Source organism: Rhopilema esculentum, chromosome 11 (genome assembly GCF_057945365.1).
Source record: "Rhopilema esculentum isolate cy_ngs chromosome 11, ASM5794536v1, whole genome shotgun sequence".
Taxonomy (NCBI): domain Eukaryota; kingdom Metazoa; phylum Cnidaria; class Scyphozoa; order Rhizostomeae; family Rhizostomatidae; genus Rhopilema; species Rhopilema esculentum.
In genome coordinates, this window is record NC_142825.1 from 7627883 (window position 1) to 7648817 (window position 20935).

Here is a 20935-nt window from a genome sequence, read left to right on the forward strand (position 1 = left end):
AAGACAATGCAAAGAAACAACACTGGCATTCAAAATCAATGTAATAAAAAATAGCAAATGAAGACACAAAGCGAGTTCCATCATGGTTCTTCTCAATATCAAAATAATCATTTTGATACATCATCAGGACTGAGCCATTCTGTCGATCTTCAATTCATTTCCAGTACATAGCAGCTTACTGTGACCAAAATGTCAATAAAGAAAAGTGGACCCTGTCCATTATCCTAGTCCTTGTGTTCAGTCACCACAGTTGCATTTTTGGAAAGGAAACTTTACAAAACAATTCAAACCCTTCTTAGCAATGCATGTTTATTCTACATCAACGTCTAGATGATTCTTCCAATCAATACATTTGCAGACTTCTAATTGTCACATCTGCCAACTTAAATCATTAACAATAGCTTGTCTCTTCTCTCCATCTATGAACTTTTATCAAAACAATAAACCTAGCCTGACTTAAGTACAAACCACCAATAATGAAGTTTAAAGGCACTAGCGTTAAAGTAAATTGCCTTGTGACACTACCTTGAAATTGCAGGCTAGCAAATTTTGCAAGTCTATGAGAAACTCAGTATAGAGTATAAAGACCAAAGAAAGAGTAATCATTTACAGAACCAAACACTTATACAAAGCACAAAGAAACTATAATACAAGTTCATATAATGAGGTAAAATCTAGAATGTTCTAAAGGTTAGATAGATGTGAACTTCCTTCCTGCTTATCCTATGCTTCTCTGTTGCAGAATGCTTCAAATACTTTCAACTGGACTTCTAGGATTGGCTATCCTATCAGCTAATGCAGAGAAGTTACTTCTAGGCAAGTATGTTGGTAAAATACATCTAGGCCTGCCTGACTTGCTGAAGTTTCTTGATTGATAATAATTCTGCTTTAGTAAGTCATTGTAGCCTGTTTTAACACCTAAGCCACTAAGTCTACCTGGTGAAGAATACAAATAAACAAATATCAGAGATTGGCCTAAAAAGTGCGAGCATAAAATAAGCTCTGCAAAAGCTTCTTGCTTCAACTGAAAGTTCAGGATGCAAGTCACAAAATATGAAAATAGCAGCATTGGAAAGCTTCTGGAATAAACATTAAGAAAAAGAGGCAAGGAAACCTGAAATTGAACATTATCAAATTGATTAATGTGAATAGCATTTGAACAACACCTGAAAACATAACACCTAGAACTGAAAATTAAAAAATAGATTGATGTGAAAACTGCAAAGATAAAGTTCATTTACCAAAGCACATCTCTAACTGATGAATAAAGTGTTTAGGTGATAAAATTGACTTTTACAAGCAACTTGTCAAGAGCTTCAGCAATACCACTAGTCAAAGAAAGTGCATCATGCTTATTCTTGGCTAGTTGTTATGTTTACTTAGGCTTTCATATATAACTCACAGCCAATTCATAAAAATCATACAAAAGTACCAGGTGCACCAGCACTATCAAAATTTCAAATATATTTAAAATTTAGTATACAGATCTAGTTTTAGGTGTGCCAAGCAATACCTTGTCTGCATTTTAAGGGCATTGTTGCCATGCTCTGCATACTGGGAAAATGCAAACCATCAGAGAAAAATGCAAGCTTAACCATGCCGTTATGTTTAAGCAATTGCTGTTATGTTTAAGAATATAAAATGCATGCAAAAAGTGGCTTAATTATATACTCACTTGATTAGTAAGGGCGATATCTACCACCACCCCTACCACCACCACGTCCACCAGCACCCCCAAAACTCTGTTGTCCATAAGCAGATTGGTCATAGGCACCATATCCACCACCATAGCTACCATAGTTGTTGAATGCAGCATTGTAGTCTTGACCATACCCACTTGAGCCATACATTCCTCCTTGTCCATAACCTCCATACATGTTACCTCCAGTATTGCTTCCAACTCCACCCCAGTAGCCTCCACCAGATTGGTTTCCACCCCTGTCACTACCATATCCCCCACGTCCACCTCTGCTTCCACCTCTTCCTCCTCTACCACGCATCCCACCTGCAGCACCACCGCGGCCACCTCCTGTAAGGATAAACATTGTTAGCAAATTACATAATAACAGAAAGTTTATACCAAAGTAAAAAAGGAATTTTGCAACTATGAGGAACTTTTCAGAATAATTTCAGAAAAATACAAATATATACAGATTCAAACATTTTACCTGCTCCTCTCTCCTCGCACTTCTTTATCTCAATTTTCTTTCCAGCTACAATTGGTTTTGGTTCAGTGATAATAATAACATCTGCCATATCTTCATTGTCCAATTCCAAAAATCCAAATCCTTTAACCTCATTGGTTTCCTTGTTTCTGATCAAGTCACACTTTTCAACTCTGCCATGTGCCGCATAATTTTCATGAATGTAGTTGGTGATATCATCTTCAGTAATATTAGCGGGTAAACCTCCAATAAACAACTTTTTCGTTCTCTGGTGTGCCGTCTGTGTGTTATCCTCTCTTGGTATTGCCCGCTTTACTTCCACAGTCCTCTCGTCAATGACGTGTGGTCTATTGTCTAGAGCTTCTTTCACGGCAAAAGAAGAGTCGAAGGTAACAAACCCAAATCCTTTTGATTCTTGTGTATTCTTATCTCTAATAATGACTAAGTCGACAATGTTTCCATATTTTTCGAAATGTTGCCGGAAGGTTTCATCGCTGGTATTTCTGTCTAGTCCACCAACAAACAGCTTTCTCAGGGCTTCCTTTTCCAACATATCACCATTTTCACCCATTTTGACTAAATGATGGATTACCACATATTAAAACTGACCAGACGATAACAATAGAATCAATGAAAAATGGACGGCATTCCAGCCAGACTTGTTGCCTGCCCGAATTTTGATCACTTAATGTTAAGAGTTAATTTTAGTTTCAACTAACATAGACATCATAACACTAAGTTACAAGTAGGGTTTGAGCTGCGGAATTTTTGTTGACACAAACTTAGCCAGAAATATTTGAACTATTAAGGGCTTCGAAGAATATAAGACCTTCGCTACTAGCAAGAACCAATAGGCCAACAGTGAATATACGTTTAATCTGTTCCAAATAGCAATTCATACACAATTGAAAACTACAAAGTGGAAAAGAAACAAAATATATCTATAGCGACGAAAACATGGAGTCTGTTAGAACAAATCAACCTACCTTCGTAGAATATTTACCAGCGCCTTCCTCCGTTGAGCAATAAAAGATGAAGAGAACGAATCTTCGTCCCCACGCATTGTACAGAACATGCGATTTGCAACTACGAATTTAATTGGCTGATCGCAACAAAAGAATATGAATGTAACGATTTCATTGGTCTATTACAACCCAAAATGCCTTGCGAAACAAACACGTTTTGGAACACATGGGAATGACAGGTGTCTGTTATGCTCCATTGGGCAGTTTTGTTTATCACTATTCCAACAGTTTCATTCCTTACTTGAAATTCAGAAAATATTCCGTGTAGAATTCATTAAAGTTTACAAATATCAGTGATATTGATTAGGTTCAAACATGGGTCAAAAGAAGTTAGTTAGGAGAAAACGTGACCGTCCGGTTTGCCCGGCGGGTCGACTCTTATTGTCAAGTGTAAGCACCCGTCTTCAATATCTCTGAGAAAGGGGTTCAATTTTGTCATATATCTAGGACACAGAAAATAGAAAAAAGGGTGTATGATATAGTATCTTAATATAGTTTCCAATTTTTTTTGTTTGGCCTTATTTCAACAACTTGATTTCAGGAAAAAGGGTATAAATTTTCTTTGACTTCAAAGAAAAGGGGAATCAAATTGGAATCAAATATCGGAGAAAAGGGTCAGTTTTCTAGACCCTCAGACACGGCTGTTTACATTTGACACAACGGGCCGGTTTGACCATCTACTGTGAGCTTTTTGCACTCACAGTAGATGGCCAAAATTGATCTCAATTGGGGAGCGGGGCGAAACCCCCCTGGAATTATTCAGGGGTTAAAAGGAGTTTTTATTTTCAAACTCATCAGGATTTATTTTCATTTAACTTTATATTTTTCAAGGAGTTGGCAAATAACGGATTACTTAGCCAGTTTGTCAGCAAGTTGGGCCTGAAAACCCCTTTGAGCACAAAGCTAGGACCCTACGCAGATCCAAATGGAAGATACATATATGGCCTAGCTTAATTCCAGGGGAAAACTCTTGTCAACAATATTCATTCTTTCATGACGATTGGAAAAATAATCATGTTTAATCTTAAGCTGCTTTAAACAGCACATAAAAAATGTTTAACAAACCAGATCTAGTCTTAAGGGCATCAATAAAGTAGGTCACCCCAAAAAGCAGCAGGAAGAATTGCATTTAGACTACAACCTATTGGGTCAGTAAGTGGGCAAGATTACTTTGTGACCAATTTCATTCCATCAATACCTTTTCCCTTTTGATATGCCAAGGAATAAGGGGAACTATTTAAATTTATGAAACTAACATGTATGTCCAACCCATCCCTTTCAATCCACAAATGACAAAGATGTCATATTAATAAATTTTTCATTTCAAAACAGGGCCTATGCCACAAATTTGGAAGGGGGGGGGGGGGTCAAGGCTAGGAAAACTAGTGGACCAAGGCTTCTTTCCCTTTTTACTGCAGCTTCAAAACTACTTGTTTTGCAAAAAAGTGGGGACATGGCCACCCTGGCCCCTCGGTGGTGTGAGCCCTGGCAGTTTGAGCAGAGTATGCTCTCCGGATACAGTGCTAGTGAAAAAGATAAACTGAATGATAAAAATTCTTAATAGTTCAAGATTGTATTCTTGGGGTTTTTTCCAAACAGAAGTTCATGGAAATTGAACCTCATGATTTCTGGAAAATTTCTTTGTAAATCTAGTACTAGATATGAATAAATCATTACACCTTAAAATACCAGAAGTTGAATCATCTATAAAAAAATACCACAGCATAGAAAGGTACCTAGTTAAATAAAATCTTTGGTTAGAGAAAGCCAAAAAATGCCACAATTGGGGACTATTAACTTAATTACCTAAACTTACTTAATCACTGCTACCATACATATTAACTATGTTGTGTAATTACACAAACGAAAGGAAGGTATATCAGATGTATATGTTTCTTTCTAAGAAACCTGTCTTGCTTGAAAATCTTGTATACATTCTCTTGTCCTCTTAGCTCCTAGCTAGCCTTGCCAGAAATATCTTATGTGTTGATAAGTCAGTCTGTAGACCTCCTTATGGCTGCCTAATTCCTGCTCTACCGCTTCCTCCTACACACCTAAACCACTTAATTAAGTACCTGTCAAAAGAATATGAAACAAAATAAATTTGGTTAACTAACCTTAGAAAACTTCTAGGGCACAGAGAAAACTTTCTTATAAGGTACAATATAGTGCAACCATAGTTAAATGAAGATACCGGACAGCATATTATATTCATTGTTCAATCAATATAAACTTTAGCCAAAAATCTTATTATCAGATAACTTAAAAAATGAAAAATGAGGATAAACCACAAACCCTTCTACTGCAAAGATGACAAAGCAAATATTATTGGTCTATGAAGTACAGAAAAATTTAAAATGCAAATACCTTGAAATCAATAGGGTCTTCCTCCACGTTGATTTCCACCACTCCATCTCATTCCTCCACCTCTCATAGGCCCATATTCAGACTGTGTATGGGTATAGCTACCACCAAATTCACTGTAAGCATTTCCATACCCCCCACCATTGTCATATCCTTGCATTTGGCCATAACCTCCACCATATCCAACATTTGGATAAAACACATTTCCATATCCTCCTTGGTTTTGGTAGCCTCCTTGTCCACCAGAGTAAGTATCACCTCCATAGTCTTGGTAGTCATTATGAAAATTCTGATTTCCTCCATCATACCTTGAAGAGTCATGGCCTCGACCAGCATAACCACCACGACCACCACTGCGTGGCTGTCCACCTCCACCATCTCCACCTTTAAGGAAATGAAAATTAATCCATAAATTGCAATACCACTTTGAAAGAAGGCTGCACATTCTAACACTAGACTGACATGCAGATTGGTAACATAACAGGAGTCAGGACTAATGGGAGCAAAGTAAGTGTCAAAATAGTGGTGAAAGATGGTGAATACTTTAAAAGAGATATTTCTCCAAGTAAGTGGACTCAGAAAAATCATTATTTGAAAATAAACCTTACCTCTACGGTCTTCAGCCTTCTTCACTTCAACTACCTTGCCACATATTTCAGGTCTGCAGTTATCAATTATGACCAGATCAGAGAAATCTTCAGAACTCATTTCTAGGAAGGCAAATCCCCTAGATGCCCCAGTTTCCTTGTTTTTAATAACCTCGCATTTAACAACAGTGCCTTTTCCAGGATATGTCTCATGAAAATGGGAAATTATATCATCTTCCGTTGCAATGGCTGGCAATCCACCAACAAACAGCTTTTTAGTTCGCTGGTGAGCTGTATCTGTATTCTGCTCTCTGGGAATAGCTCTCTTGATGTCTACTTCTTTGTTATCAATTGTGTGTGGCCTATCTTCTAATGCCCTGTCTGCACTTTCAACTGAGTCAAAGGTAACAAAACCAAAACCTTTTGACTTTTTAGTGGTTGAATCTTTAATTATGATCAAATCAAGAATATCCCCGTACTGCTCGAAATGATCTCTAAATGTCTCATCAGTGGTGTTTCTGTTCAGACCACCAACAAAAATTTTTCTCAACCCTTCTTTGGCAGCGTTGTCACTCATCTTTCTAGTAAAAAAGAGGCAAAGTCATGCTTTACTATTTGCCACCCTTAGAACAAATCCCCTTGGTGCCGAATGCAATGAATTTTGATACTAGCTTTGTGTTGAACACTTTCATAAAAAGCCTTAGGATTGGTTGAAATTTTGATTTTGAATGTTGTTAAATCAGGGGTGGGCAACCTTTTTGGAGACTGGGCCAGATCCTTTAAACCTTTCTTTTAAGCGGGCTAAAGGTAACAAGAACAATTGTGGTAATAAAATGATAATAATAATATAATAATGAAAAACTATCATTTAAATTTAAATACACTACAATTACCAACCTCTTGTTTACATAAGACAGTTTGCAACTAAAGATAAGACTGTTACAATAACAATTGTAAGTGCAAAAGGAAAAACTCGAAAAAAAACAAACAAAATTAAAAAGGATGTCATTCAGGGTTTGGAGAAAACAGCCTAGAAGGGAAGTTCAGAATTAACCACCAGTCAAGGTTTAATGTCAGCCTTTTAGCTTAGACCATTCACTTATATATACGTAAACACAATTTATCGAATATAGCCCCCAGCACACTAGCAACTGAGACATGACAAAATAGGGACAATAATAATCCCTGCTGCCACGAGAGAGCTCAGTAAGATTAGCTCAGTAAGATTAGCCCTTGCTGCATTTGTTAACTTTTGTCCAGTACCTCAAAGATTCTGCTGTCCTATCTTTAAGCAGGATGAGTTGGTGGCAATGGATAGTGAACAAATCTGTAAATGATTCTCAGGTTTGTAAAGACATTAGATAATCTAATTTTGAATAGATGTGTTTCATTAAATGCTTGCAGCCCCTCGGAAAATCATCTTTGCAAACCAAAAAACTTATAATATAGTACTTTTGTGGGCCACAAAAATTTTCTTCTCAGGCCGGATTCCGGCCCGCAGGTCGTAGGTTGCCCACCCATGATTTACATCAAAATTAAAGACTTTGTGAGCAATTTTGAATTTATTACCAGCATATGCTAGACACTTGAATGAGACAGCCAGATATATCTGGAGCTGCCAGAACAAGATTGGTATTTGGGGAAGGGATGGCTGAGAAAAAAGCAGTACCTCTGACACTTATTCAATCTTGTTGTAAAAAATGTATGATATTAGAAAAACATATATATTCTAACTAAATAAACATAATTATATTCTGTATTCAGCAAAAAGAATAGTGAACCAATTAACAGAAATGAGAGAGAAAAGCAGACACACGTTCAGTGCAGGCGTGGATCTAGCCAAAATTTTGACCAGTTTCTGGGTGCTTTACCCCATTACAGCTCTGTGTTGTTGGTCCATAAATATTGCTAAAAGTTGCTAATAAGGTTAGCAGCTTTTAAATATGATTAATTTGCCCACATTTTCATCTAATATGTCAGAATTTTACTCCGTTTCAGCATGGCCTTTGATCCACTTCTTGCAACTTCAATTCTTTTCATGATTTTTTCTGAGAAAGAAAGTCTATTCCCTCAACACAAAACCTCAGATTCTTATTTGCCTCCGTATTTCATTCTGTATGACTTTGTTCTAAAAGCGGCCATACTTTCATTCTATGGATATCGATATCGATATGGAATATGCTTTTTAGCCACCGGTTTCTCTTGCATAAGGGAAACATATGGGCACCGGTTTTCACAGGTTTTCAGAAAACAATAGCCACCGGTTTCAATATTGGCACATAGATAACATACTCCACATTGTCACATCGAGTGGCAACTGATTTCCTCGATTTTGAACTCCTTGAATACTTTGAGATAAAAGATGCTTGTGGGGGTTCAATTCAGTATATAAACAGAAGAACTGTAGTCAGTCAGGGAGAAGTGCAGCAATTGTTGCAATTGAAATTTGGATCAAAAATTCAAGATTTACAGAAAAAAATAGCTCTCAGAATTTGACCGGATTTTTTTAAACCTGTGCAACCGGCCTAGATCCACACCTGCAGTGTCAACAATCAAGTCTTTGGAGTCACAGGGCACCCCTCCCCAAAAAAACCTAACAAGGGCTCATTGTCCAGCCATGGTTTGCAATGGTTGAGCCACAATCCTGAAAGAGTTCTGACTAAGGGTAAGCACGGCCGAGCAATGAAATTAGACTTTGCCTGCAATGATCTTGAGTTATCTGATCTATTAAACATGATTTCCACTGTGTAACGAGTTATCCCAAATAAAGGCATAGCAAAAAACACAACTTTATGTATTTCCATAATTTTAGATGTAAACATTTCTGACCACGGCACTACCATGGTCCATGTCTAAAGACACTTGATACATTAGTCTATAGGCTGGGGGCCTAAAGCTCCCCCACTTTCTTTCCTAAAAATGTAAAGAACCAATTCAAGAGATGTACAACCACAAGTCAAGCCTCTTGTTATTCCGTCTCGTCTCCCTCTTTTCTCTACTCTCAACTAAACTAAAACTAAAATTTTCGTGCAAACAAGTTGATTGATGACATGCTTTAAATTAGAAATGTCTAAATCAATAAAGTTGTCCAAAATACCTTGGGTTTCCACTTGTTCCAAGTTCCCACGTTTTCTTCACGGCAGCAATGTTTGGATGGTTTACTTTCCTCTTGCGCATGCACAATAGCGCCTTGTCGTCAATTACTTGTACTCCTGCGCAGAGGTCAGTCAACCAATCTTGTACCCCAAGCCAGTAAAACATTTTAGAGAAAAAACTTGCCACATTCTACTCTTTTTATCGCAGGACACTGGAGAGAAAGAGAAGAATCCGCTGAAAACTTTTCATAGAGCATTAAGAAAATTATTTTTAAGGAAACCCAATCTAAAACAATCAGGCTAATATTTCCAGAAAAGTTAAACTCATTTCTTAAATATAATTTTCCCAGGGACTCTTCAAGTTTTTAGACCAGTTCAGATTTTTTCTAAATTCCACTGTATATACTTTAACAAGTAGACATATATACACTTACCAGTAAATTCACTAGAGTATATACCATGTAAAAGATAGTTTTTTAAATTAGACATCATAGGAAATGATAACAATTCAACAAACAAACATGCGCAAACAGGGCACTATTCAAAAGCGGAAATTCTCTCAACAATCATAAATTAATCGAAGAGAGTATTTATCTGTAATGCAAAAGTATAGAAATTTCATGTTAGTTTTTTTAGTCAACCGTAGAAAAAATATAGGTTAATTTGAAGAAATCAGTTTGGCTATTCAAATTTTTTGTAATAGAAATTTAATATTATTTAAACGAATATTTTGAAGGAGAATTTCGGATTGCCACTGATAGATCCACTGACACAATATATCTCGTCATACTGAAAAATCTTTCTATGAGTCAAGAACAAATCATTACAATAAGTTGATTAGTAGAATGTTGGTGAAAACTTGCATTAAAAAAAAAGTATTCGAGTAATGATCCTGAAGGTACACCTTGAGGTAAAACAAATTGGGTTCTATCATATAGATAGGGTTGAAACCATCTGAGAAAATTGCCTGTGATACCATAGTGTTCTAATTTAGAGAGCAAAATGTTGTGATTGACAGCACCAAAGGCTTTTTGTAAATCAAGAAAAATACAACGGCCATATCTTTTTTTTAAGAGTTGACCTCATTATTCCAGTCGTACTAATAAGCGAAGAACAACTGAATGATTTTTCTGGAATCAAAATTGCAAGGGATACCTTATTTTCGACCATGGGGGTTCAGAAAGAAGCATAGTCTTTTGTACATGAATTACTCGTTCAATTTACTGAAAAAAGGGCAATAGAGAGATAGGTCTGTAATTAGAGGCTATTCCAGAGTCATCAAGAATAAATTGATTGATAGGTTGAGCAAGGGCTAGGGAGACGTGAGGCCGTAGATTTTTACAAATTCTTTAAGGATACTGTGAAGTTCAAAAGATGTAGCCTCTACGTAGGTGACGAGAAAAAAAATATTTTTGATTTCTGTCTGTAATTTAGTTTAGAGGGGACTTTGGTGTTCTAGGCATACTTTTGGTCATGCTATTTGCAACTTTTACAAAATAGTTAATTAGAATATTAGACATTACAATAGAGAAAGAGGCTATGTTTCCATTTTCATTTTATTCATACTAAAGGCAGTAGAGGCATTGTGGGAAACAATTGATACATGTGATTTTGATAAAGAACAACAAAGCTTGTAAACAAGACAACCTTCTTGCAAAAAAACTTCTTTTATGAATCTTAGTAGGGGTAAATCACAAAAATTGCCTGCTTGTTGCAACATATTCGTATTATTCTATTGTTTTTTTAATGTGAGTTTAGAATTGAGCCACAAACGGACATGATTTGACAATTCATTGTTGACTATATGCGTATTTTTTACACCTATATCATATATATTCTGATGGTTCGTAAGACCAGTTGCATTTGCAAGGCTCAAAATATTTTTTCGATGTCTTCAAGATATATTTTTTGCAAAGGCAACAACAGCAAAAACGGTAGGAGAAGTGGTTTAAAGAGACATCTTTTCATCTTCATCATGAAGAAACATTCTCATTATGATTTTAATGGGTATTTTCATGGATTGTAGACTTTTTTTGAAAATCAGAATAGAAACAAAAAAGCCAAATTTTCTCATACTGTAAAGGCTTAAAAAATTCATTCTAAAATTTAAATCTATTTATATAATTCAGAAAACTGTAAGTTTTCTATGTTGTTGTTTGGAATGTAGCTTATTCTCAATTGTTTTTCCGGAATGTTCGAGTTCCCTCAGTTCATTCTCTAATGCGTTTATGCTCGCCTTCAACCGAGATACCATTTCATTGTCCCTAAAAGAGAAAATGATCGTATAAAAAGTGGTAGAAGGCTTAGAATCATTTAATCCCACTTAGTAAAAGGCAGATAGCAGCCTGTTCCCAGAAAAATAAAAAAACAAGAAAGAAAGTCGGTTCTGCGCAAGAGAAGCAATGCTCTAACCGTGTATGCTGACATCATCATAAATTACACATGTCCAAATGATTGGTAAAGTACCCAGCCTCTTGCAGGTACATGAATTGCGATCAGGGTTTTCAAAACATATGGGAAAAGCGGCTAGACATTTGACACTGTATGTGTCCTGTACAAATTACAATCATCATACTGATGCTACAGAATAAAATAACCATTGATCTTCTAAAATATGAATTACCTAAAAAAATTATTGCCTAAACAAATTGCAAAGTTAGATCGTACGTACCTGCCGAGGTTTCGTTTTAACGATTCTTTTTGCTTTGTGAGTCTTTTGCGGAGAGCCATTGCCTTCTCGTTGTTCTTGAACAACTGCAAGTTCCAGTTAGGCCCTGCATGGGCTTGCTTTGTTGACATGCCTTTTGACTTGTTCTTTCTTATATTTTTCAACTGCTGGTAAGATTCTTCAATATTGTGTTTAACCTTGTGCTTATTGCCATCGACTTGGTTAGAATGCAGTGTTGAGTGCGATGCTGAAAAATAAAAATGGAACCTTTAAAATAATTTCAAACAATTGATATATCTTTTATAAGCAGTACATAGGTGATGATAGATTTCCGTGGAAAAAGAATTTCGAATAAGAATCTCTTCTGGATAAGAATCGAATAAGAATGGGCATCTCTTAAGAAAAGCGCAAAGCAACAAGGCGATGAATAACAACTCGGGAGTTCATCGTTCCTTTTCCTTTTTAGCATTCTTTCTTTGTATTCGACTGTTATTTATCAAGTTTGTCTATTTTCAAAATGTTTGGATAATATGTTTCCCCATAGTTCTACCGTTTGAGATGCTGGCTTATACTCAAAAGGAATCTCAAGAGAAGTCCTACGATAATCAATGAAAGTTGGAAAACACAAAAATCTCAAAACACTTAATTTCATAACTATATCAGCTAGCTAAATCCAAGCTCAATGTGAAGACAAGAAATTTCGTAGATTTGAGCGGCTATTAAATATCTTACGAAATACCGTGCCACCAAAGGGCTGATAGCTTCATTAATAAATGAATACATATACAGACTACATCTACCTGGAAAAAAATCGCAAAAGCAAGCAAAACATACCGCCATGTGTTAATTTTCTATTTATGAACTCAAACACATCAGTTTCCTATAGAAAAAAGCATCAAAGACTATAAATTAAAACAATGATGCTCAACGCGTAAAATAACGATTGCATCTGGGATAGCTGAACACAAACGAATTCTTGACTTGCTGATAAATATCTTAGACCTGGCTTGAAATTAGCTTGAATTTAGGCCATACATTCCTCATTATTGTGGCCTCATTCCGGCTTAAGGAAGTTCTGTCTAGTCTTTTTTTCTAGGTGCAATTATACTGCGAAATTACAAAGAGAGAACTGGGAGGACAGCAATATCAAAAAAGCACAGTTTGAAAGTTTCGAGTTGGCAATACCATTAAGAATGGGAATAACAGTTGCTCTTTCAAATTCAAGAGCAATGCCTAATCATTGAGATTAGATTCCAAGATATCTTTACTAATTAAAGAATGGAAAAATAAGATGACTGCTTTTCAAGCCAGTCGAAGCTACGTTTACTAGACAATAATGTATGTGAACTAACTTATAATTTTCTCATTTTTAGATAAAATGTACATCTGGAGCACATCTGACTAAGCATCATAAAGCATTCTCTAAAGTTTAATTACCCTTGAGTCTTGTAGGGTTGTGAACAGGCTGACGAACACGCTGAGGCCGAAAAAAGAACAGAGAGAAACTTGCAATCTATAACCTCCCCCCTTCCCCCCCCCCTCCTCTCGTTCATGCTTAATGAACCAGGAAAAAAATCGTTCCTTATTTTATAGGCTTCGAAAAATTGCATTAAATAAGTACTTACTCTGAAAACAACTTTAAAATATACCTGGTTAGAGCCGGCTGATGAATTTCCTCCGGAACTCCCAGCCCCTTCTGCTAACTTGCTTTTTGATTTTCGTTTTCTAAGGGGCTTATGAAGTTGTCCTTTTTCTCGTAGTTCAGCTACTTTATCTAAACTCTTCCCTACAGAGAACAAAGTAAACACGATCGTATGCGAACGTATGCGAACTTCAATGAATGTATGAATGTATTTAGTTTTAGCAATAAAACCAGACGGAAAGAGTACAGACAGCTTGGCATCAGTCGAGTTATTTAGGGATTTAACAGGTCCCTAGCTCTAATGACAATCGTGTTGTATATAAATCGAATTTTTCCAGCATACACAATTATACATTTAGGATTTTAGTTGTTATAATAAATGTATGTATAATTATGATAATAATTATAATTATTAATGATTTTTATCGGTCCTTTTCTTATGCTCACGTTACATCATTTCAAAAACTATCAAAAGTGAGGCATTATCCTTTATCGATGTGATGTAAATTTGCTATATTCGAACAATTTGTAAGGTTCAACACAAACCACAAATGAAATCACATGAGACCACTTTGGAAAATCAATTATTGAAAACGTGTTCCTAGGGCACCCAAACATGGATGGGAAATTAGCAGCAGATTGCATTATATTATAAGAGTTTCTTGAAAAGAGTTCTCCAGTTCAAGACTTCAAGGGTAAATCAAGGATATTTTGCAAACTATTCCTTCGCACAGTATGTAGCGACCTACTGGTCTGAGATGGTTAACTTTGATTGTAGCCATTCACAAAGACACTTTCTCATCATTCACAAAGTGATGTGCTATTTAGATCAGCACCAGTGTTAACAGTATGGAACTGTCATTCTGGAAAAAAGGACATTTTCAAAATGAATAATTTACTTATCAAAAAATGATTGATCTAGTTTACGGAGGAAGAGTGACCGGGTGTGTTTTGAAGAGAAAATTTCCTTCATTCCTCTAGCTAATTATTCGAGAATATTCGAGAATTTCCTATGCTGGTCCTTTAAGGTTGGGGCTTTATTATTTATTCAGTTAGTTTAACTCAATTTATCGTGAAATATTGATATCTCTTGATAATAGGAAACGTAGAGAAAGAAGACCATACCAGCGGGAAGGATAACGATTTCGATCGGTTCCACGCGGCCTTCGCCATCTTTACCAAGACCCTTTCTAGAAAATTCAAAAGCAATGCTTACAAAGAAAATCTGTGGAATGAAATTTGACCGTACTCTGCTTTCACATGGTTTCCTTGAAAACACCTGGCATTGAGCAAGCTATGATAATGTTGTTGTATCTAATTGATTTATATATCTTATTTTTGTAAAATGTAGAACATACACAATCAAAATTTTTTAAGAACAGTATGTGGTTGAGAAATCCAAAATAAGATTTTGAATACAGAACTCATCTAAACTGAATTATAAAAAAATAAACCAAGATTTCTGGTCGGTCAATGAAAAAACTATTGTTATTAATGCCAATTGGCGATGTTCTTGCTTTTCGTCATTATTACAGCTTAAATCCGTACACAATTTCAAATTAAGATATGCACTTCAAACATCAACCAGAAAGAAGATGACTTTAAACTTAATTGTTTGGAAATAGAAAATGAGAGATGTATCATTCAGGAAACAGGATCCAACATTTGCAAAATTGGAGGCTTCGGTGTACGAAATATCATATGGTAGGCCAGGAGAGATGAAGGAACAAAAAGAAATCAACTTACCCGAACTGGTATCCCATCTTTGCCATCAATTTGGATCCGATTCCCTAACAAAAAGATATTTATTCTGAAGGCCAGTTTTCTAGTTTGTAGGCCAAATGACCTTCAATTAGGATTAAATAGGTTCTTCCGTGTTTGAAATTATGATTTTTGATAATCAGAAAACAATACTTGGCTGAGAATTTCGTCAGAAAATATAAAAAAGCTTTTGGAGCTTACAAGGCTATAGTTGCTGAAAGATCGAGAAAGACATTCTAGGCTTATAAGCAGAACATGTGTCAACATTATTATAGCCAAAATTACATTAAGCATCTGGAGCATCCTTACCTTCGTATGTCTCTCCCATTCGCCGAGTGGTCCAGTGCTTAGGATCGAGTTCATAGATATTTGGGCAACATAGTTCTCCTCGTGAATATCCTTGCTATTTTCCTCATCAATGATTGATTCGTCACTGCTCTCGTAGTCATTGTTTCTCACCTCTGACAATAGCGAGTAGAGAAAATATGGTCATTGCTATTTTGTCATGGAGATGCTACAAATTCAAATTGTTTTTAATCTTTCAATCTTAGGAATCTTTAGATCAAGGGCCCTTAATCTTAGAAACCTAACGGAAGTGCATCAATTTTTGTACTTAGTAATAAATCCCAAATTATGTCAAAACAATGCTCAAATGGACCTTTCTTTAAAACGAATTCAAATGACATACCAATAGGTAGCACATCATGGATATCCAAAACCGCATCTGTATTGTAAGTGTCATAATGTATCTCTATGGTGTCATCATTTATTTTTCTGAAAATTTAGAAAATTGTCTATTTCATCTCATTCAATCATAAGGTACTACCAATAAAAAATAAAACAATCTCAGTAGTAAAAAGCAGATAACTTCTTCAATAATATCAAAATGTACTTCAAACTTTATGAAAAATCATCTTGCTCTTTTTAACATGTTTAGCCCTCCAAATTTGTTTTGTCCTTTTCTTCAAATTATACTACACAGTTCTTGAACTCTAGTAGCCAATTTATTTTGTGTAACCAAACAGTATAGTGCATTGAAACAATATGTCAAGTGTGTAGGCAAGACCATCTTAGCAAAAGAACTTTGCAGTAGAAAATGTCATAATTACCTAATTGCTGATTTATACCATACTCCATCTTCATATTTTGCAAGACAATGTTCCCCTTCTTTTAAAAGGCTGTCATTCAAAATGAACTTCACATTATTCAAAATGAACTTCACATTAACATGGTTAATTAACAAAAAGACAAAATTGCAGCTTTTTTAAGTAATTGAAATGATTATAATTTAATGATGTCTACTGACCATGAAAGTTTCAATACCCTACCTGAAATCAGGCTCAGTGTATTCTTCTAATTCAGAGATATCTGTCAGGTATCCATGAGAAAACCTTAAGAAAAGAAAACAGGCAATATAATGCAATGAAGAATTGTTAATGGAACTGGTTTGAATCCCAGAGGATAACCTAGTACAGAACAGAATTGTACTCTGATGGTACGATCCCCATAAAATACCAAATGGGGAAGCTGGAAAAGCTTGTGCCCTTAAACCTAAAAATAACCAAAAATCTAAAATTTTCTGAGAAGCAAACCCATAAATCTGGAAATTCTGAGGAAACAGTACCCTGAAAATGCCACAACCCCATACACATTAATACTAGAGTTAGGATGTCTTACTACATTTTTCAATAAATTTATTTTGATGCAAGTGCAAAAACTTTTGGATAAGATATTGTCAAAAAAAAAACTTCAGTAAAAAAGCAAACAATAAAAATTAGATGCAAAAAATTAGCAAAGGTAGATGAATCAAAATTCAAGAAAAGGACCAATATCATAAGTCAAAGCACAATCATTTGGAGGCTGCCATCATGAGATATAACTTATTAATAAAATTATTATCTTCTTGATTACGGGGGCATTGGGGTAGTGGTGTGTAAAAAATGAACCCTCTAAGTGTTTTCTGATTGATCTAGAACTAATATAGCCTAAATAAAACACACACACACAGGTATCAATCAAATAATACTTTGTAGACTTGCAGACTAAAGCACATTGTCAGACAGACTTAAAGCAATTTTAATATATTAATTGCAACGTACCTGCACTTTTCTTCTGTAAATTTGCATTTTCCATCCAGGAAATAAGAACAAGGAACCATTGATTTATGTGTTGGGTTCATAAACAGGACTTTCACCTAGAAATGAGCACAAATCTTAATGTACACTATAGGGGCCTCTCTCCTCAACTAGCTTTGCTACTGAGAGAGTTCCTCCTTTACATATCCCACAGATAATATGTGTTCCATATCTTATTGTTATAGTTATTGTTTGATATTTGATGTTGCTGTATTCTTATTAGTATTTTGTGGAAATGTATGTTGTGGAATTTAAAATAAAATGAACCTGAACCTGAACAAAAGTGTCTGATCAGTTAAGACAAGGCTTGATGCTTTCAACAGAACAATAGTACAAGAAGGATTGTTCTAAAATACAGTGCTAGGATTAAAATTAGAAAATTTGTACTGAATATAAGGCTTAACTTTCTTTGGCATTGTATAAGCATAAAAAATTTAAAAAAAAAATATATGCATTTTGCATTTTGTAATAATTTCATGGGATAACTGAACAGGATTATAGAAAATATAAATCCTGTTCTCTTATCAGTTCATCTCTCGGCCCTATCGAATAATGATGAGCTTTTCTACCCCCCTGGTGAGGAAAGTCCTCCTTCATAGCAGGGCAGGTGTTAATTGTGATGAATGGTGTAATGGTTTCCCTGCTTACTTGGAAAAGGGGGTGGCATGGGTGAATTGAATAGCTAGGTGGCTCAGTCAGTAGAGCAACAATAAGAAGATTTGCTGATTGTAGGTTTGGCACCTACCCTGGTTGTGACACTCATACTTTCACTCAATAATTTCATGTGTGTAGCCTTATGCAAGATTTTAGTATTTTTTATACTTATAAACACTTTCAATAATATATAGTATATAGTATATAATAGTTCTATATAGACTGCAAAGGATGATAGACCGTCTTAAAAAGTATGCATATTACTTTGTGATCTCCATCTTCAGTTTCCTCTGTATCTAGCACCATAGCATTGTGATAATCTGTTTGCCCCCAATCCTGAAATTCGAAAAGCAATTGAAATACAATCTTGTATAGCAGTTGTAAGCAAAATAGTAAAAAATTTGCATACAAGCTCAGAAGAGAAAAAATAAAACAATATATTGCACTTGATTAGATCAAATTTTGCTACAAATATGAAAAATAAACATCATATGATTTATACTGTGCAAAAATTAGATCATTTAACACGCACACATATAATTGTTGATAAAAATAATCAAAAACTGGATTACTTGAAAAGGAATTTTAATTGCTTACATGAGAATGCCGTACTCTGCATTTAATCCCAAGGAAATCATGCTGCTTGATATCATCTTCATTTTCATTATATGAAAAGGAGCTAGAGCTATCCTACAAGAAATAAAACAGGAAATTTGAGAAGTTATGTGATTCAATGGTCACGGAATCAGCATAGAAATGAAACCTAAGTGTGAAATGACCTACAAAGTGAATGTTTACCTCCTTCTCTTCATAAACCTCATTATCTTGCTCCGAAATTTGCTGTAGTAGGCGGCTCTTCTTCAGCGATAGTAAACTTTCTAGAAGGCAAAAATTATTGAGATTTGTAAGTTTCCAAATGTAAGTTTTGTAAGTTTGCCTAGGTATGTAAGTTTTCAAATACATACCTAGGCAAAATCCATCAATAGCATAAAATTTGTGTTTGGAACATTTGACACAATACCAAGGACTGCATAACCAGCATATTGACAACACCCCCATACACCCTTGATAACATGAAGCATGCAAACACTCTGGACAAATACAATACCTTCTGTGATTTTTATAAGATCTGTGATGTCTTTTCTGAGATTTATCAGCTCGTGTTTGTTTTCATCTTCACAACACTGGAGTAATGTGTCAATCTGAATCAACTATAAGGAAAACAAAGTTCTGTTATATCAACGAAGTACAATTACTTAGTTGTGTTACAATTCAATCTCTGGTGTTTTAGAAATGTTGCAGGCTACTATAGTCCATGTCTCTATTTATGATGCTTGACTTCCACGCAAGAAGTATGAGGAATGATGTTTTCATTTCCTGATATTTATGACAAAGAAAGACAGTAGCAAAAGACAGATCTTACCTTTCTTCTGAAGAATCTTTTAGGAAATATTTTACGCTCAGAGTCACAGATTTACAAAAACATTGAGCCTCAGCCAAAGTCATCCAAAAAAACAAACCGTTTTTGGATAATAAAACTATTTCAAACCTGTTGCTTGTAGGAAGTGATGGATTCTTCTAGGGTGCTTTCCTCCATAGCTTTATAAAACAAATTAGGCACCTCAATTTAAGCACACACTAGCAAAACTTTGGTAAGAAAACTCAAAGTTACAACCACAAAGTTATACCCAATAACAAATCAAAGTAGCCTCTTTTTCGATTGTCAATTTCGAGTCTCAACCTCTCAACAGAGGTTGCGCGCTGTCCCGGGGAGGGGGGGGGGGGTACTCTCATTATGGACTGATAGGGGGTCCGCTCAGGATCAAAGAGGGCCAATGCTAAAATTTTAGAAAATTAGCCTCAAATGGTAGTACTTTTTGACAAAACCCCTCAGGAAGTAGCATAAAAACCGAAACTATTTCCTTGGTAGCATTAATTTCTTTGTGCGCTTTCCTGGTCCTTTTTCGACAAATTTCTTCATAATTGATTATTGGTGTTTCGGGAAAGATAAATCTTATTCATTATTTATAGCAAATCACAAGCTCAACTGAGCAGTTCAGTTATTTTCAAAAATGGGCTGTTTGGTAGCCCTTTGGTAAGACCCTCAAACGGACTGAACCCTCCATCAGGCCTTGGAGTATCCCCCCCCCCCCCCGGCAGCTAAACCTTAACCTGGGCCACAGGTCTGAAACTTGTTTAGATTAGTGACAGGGGCTTCAAGAGAGGTGGAGGGAATGGATGGACTCTACCAGGGAAGGAATGGATGGACTCGCCCATAAAAGAGCAAAAGTATTTTGGTGAAGCGTTTTTAGACGTAGTGGGAAAGGCACAAAAAAAGGAGAAATTGGATTCTTGTCCTGTGTTTTGAAGTTTTGAAAAAGAATGGGCAAAACAAACAAAAACAAAAGTTACTATAACAAGAAACAGGCACAAAGCCAGTACTGAAAAGCTGGGTGGGCAACAGGGGCGAAGCAAAAAAAATACTGCCTTTTGCCGATAAAAAGGGCGCGTCTCACTCTTTTTTTGGGTGCGGTCATAAAATAAGTAACTTTACATATGCTGCTTCTATGTTTTTCTAACTCTTCTCTCTAAAATTTCAATTTGTATTTTTAATGCATACTTTGAAAGTTTAGCTGCTACGGAAATTATAGCACGTTATAACTGTCTCAAAAGTTTATAATTATGCTAAAAAAGTTATGTGGTGCAGACAAAGTATGGGGAGCAAGCGCCCTCCTTTAGCGACGCCCCTGGCGGGCAATGATAAAGATTTTGACACAGATTTATCATATTTTCCTTGATAAAGAATTTTTGCAATTTAGTGAACTTTTTGTAGAGTCTT

General features: G+C 35.6%; 2 protein-coding genes across 2 annotated transcripts; both read right to left on the bottom strand.

The window, feature by feature from the left end:
- Positions 1–28: 28 nt before the first annotated feature.
- Positions 29–9331, bottom strand: LOC135693517 (uncharacterized). Its single transcript, XM_089111232.1, has 6 exons — positions 9239–9331; positions 6163–6722; positions 5567–5938; positions 2169–2741; positions 1676–2029; positions 29–936 (listed from the first exon to the last, which is right to left on the bottom strand). The coding sequence occupies exons 1-5, from the start codon at positions 9316–9318 to the stop codon at positions 1680–1682; spliced, it is 1935 nt and encodes a 644-aa protein (XP_088967358.1). The 5' UTR covers positions 9319–9331; the 3' UTR covers positions 29–936; positions 1676–1679.
- Positions 9332–11229: 1898 nt separating this feature from the next.
- On the bottom strand, positions 11230–19805 carry LOC135693614 (zinc finger CCCH-type with G patch domain-containing protein). Its single transcript, XM_065212144.2, has 16 exons — positions 19646–19805; positions 19205–19307; positions 18895–18974; positions 18694–18786; positions 18361–18432; positions 17407–17501; positions 16636–16698; positions 16417–16485; positions 15996–16081; positions 15617–15768; positions 15293–15336; positions 14672–14736; positions 13554–13690; positions 12739–12784; positions 11908–12151; positions 11230–11500 (listed from the first exon to the last, which is right to left on the bottom strand). The coding sequence occupies exons 1-16, from the start codon at positions 19691–19693 to the stop codon at positions 11362–11364; spliced, it is 1536 nt and encodes a 511-aa protein (XP_065068216.2). The 5' UTR covers positions 19694–19805; the 3' UTR covers positions 11230–11361.
- Between the last annotated feature and the right edge of the window lie 1130 nt (positions 19806–20935).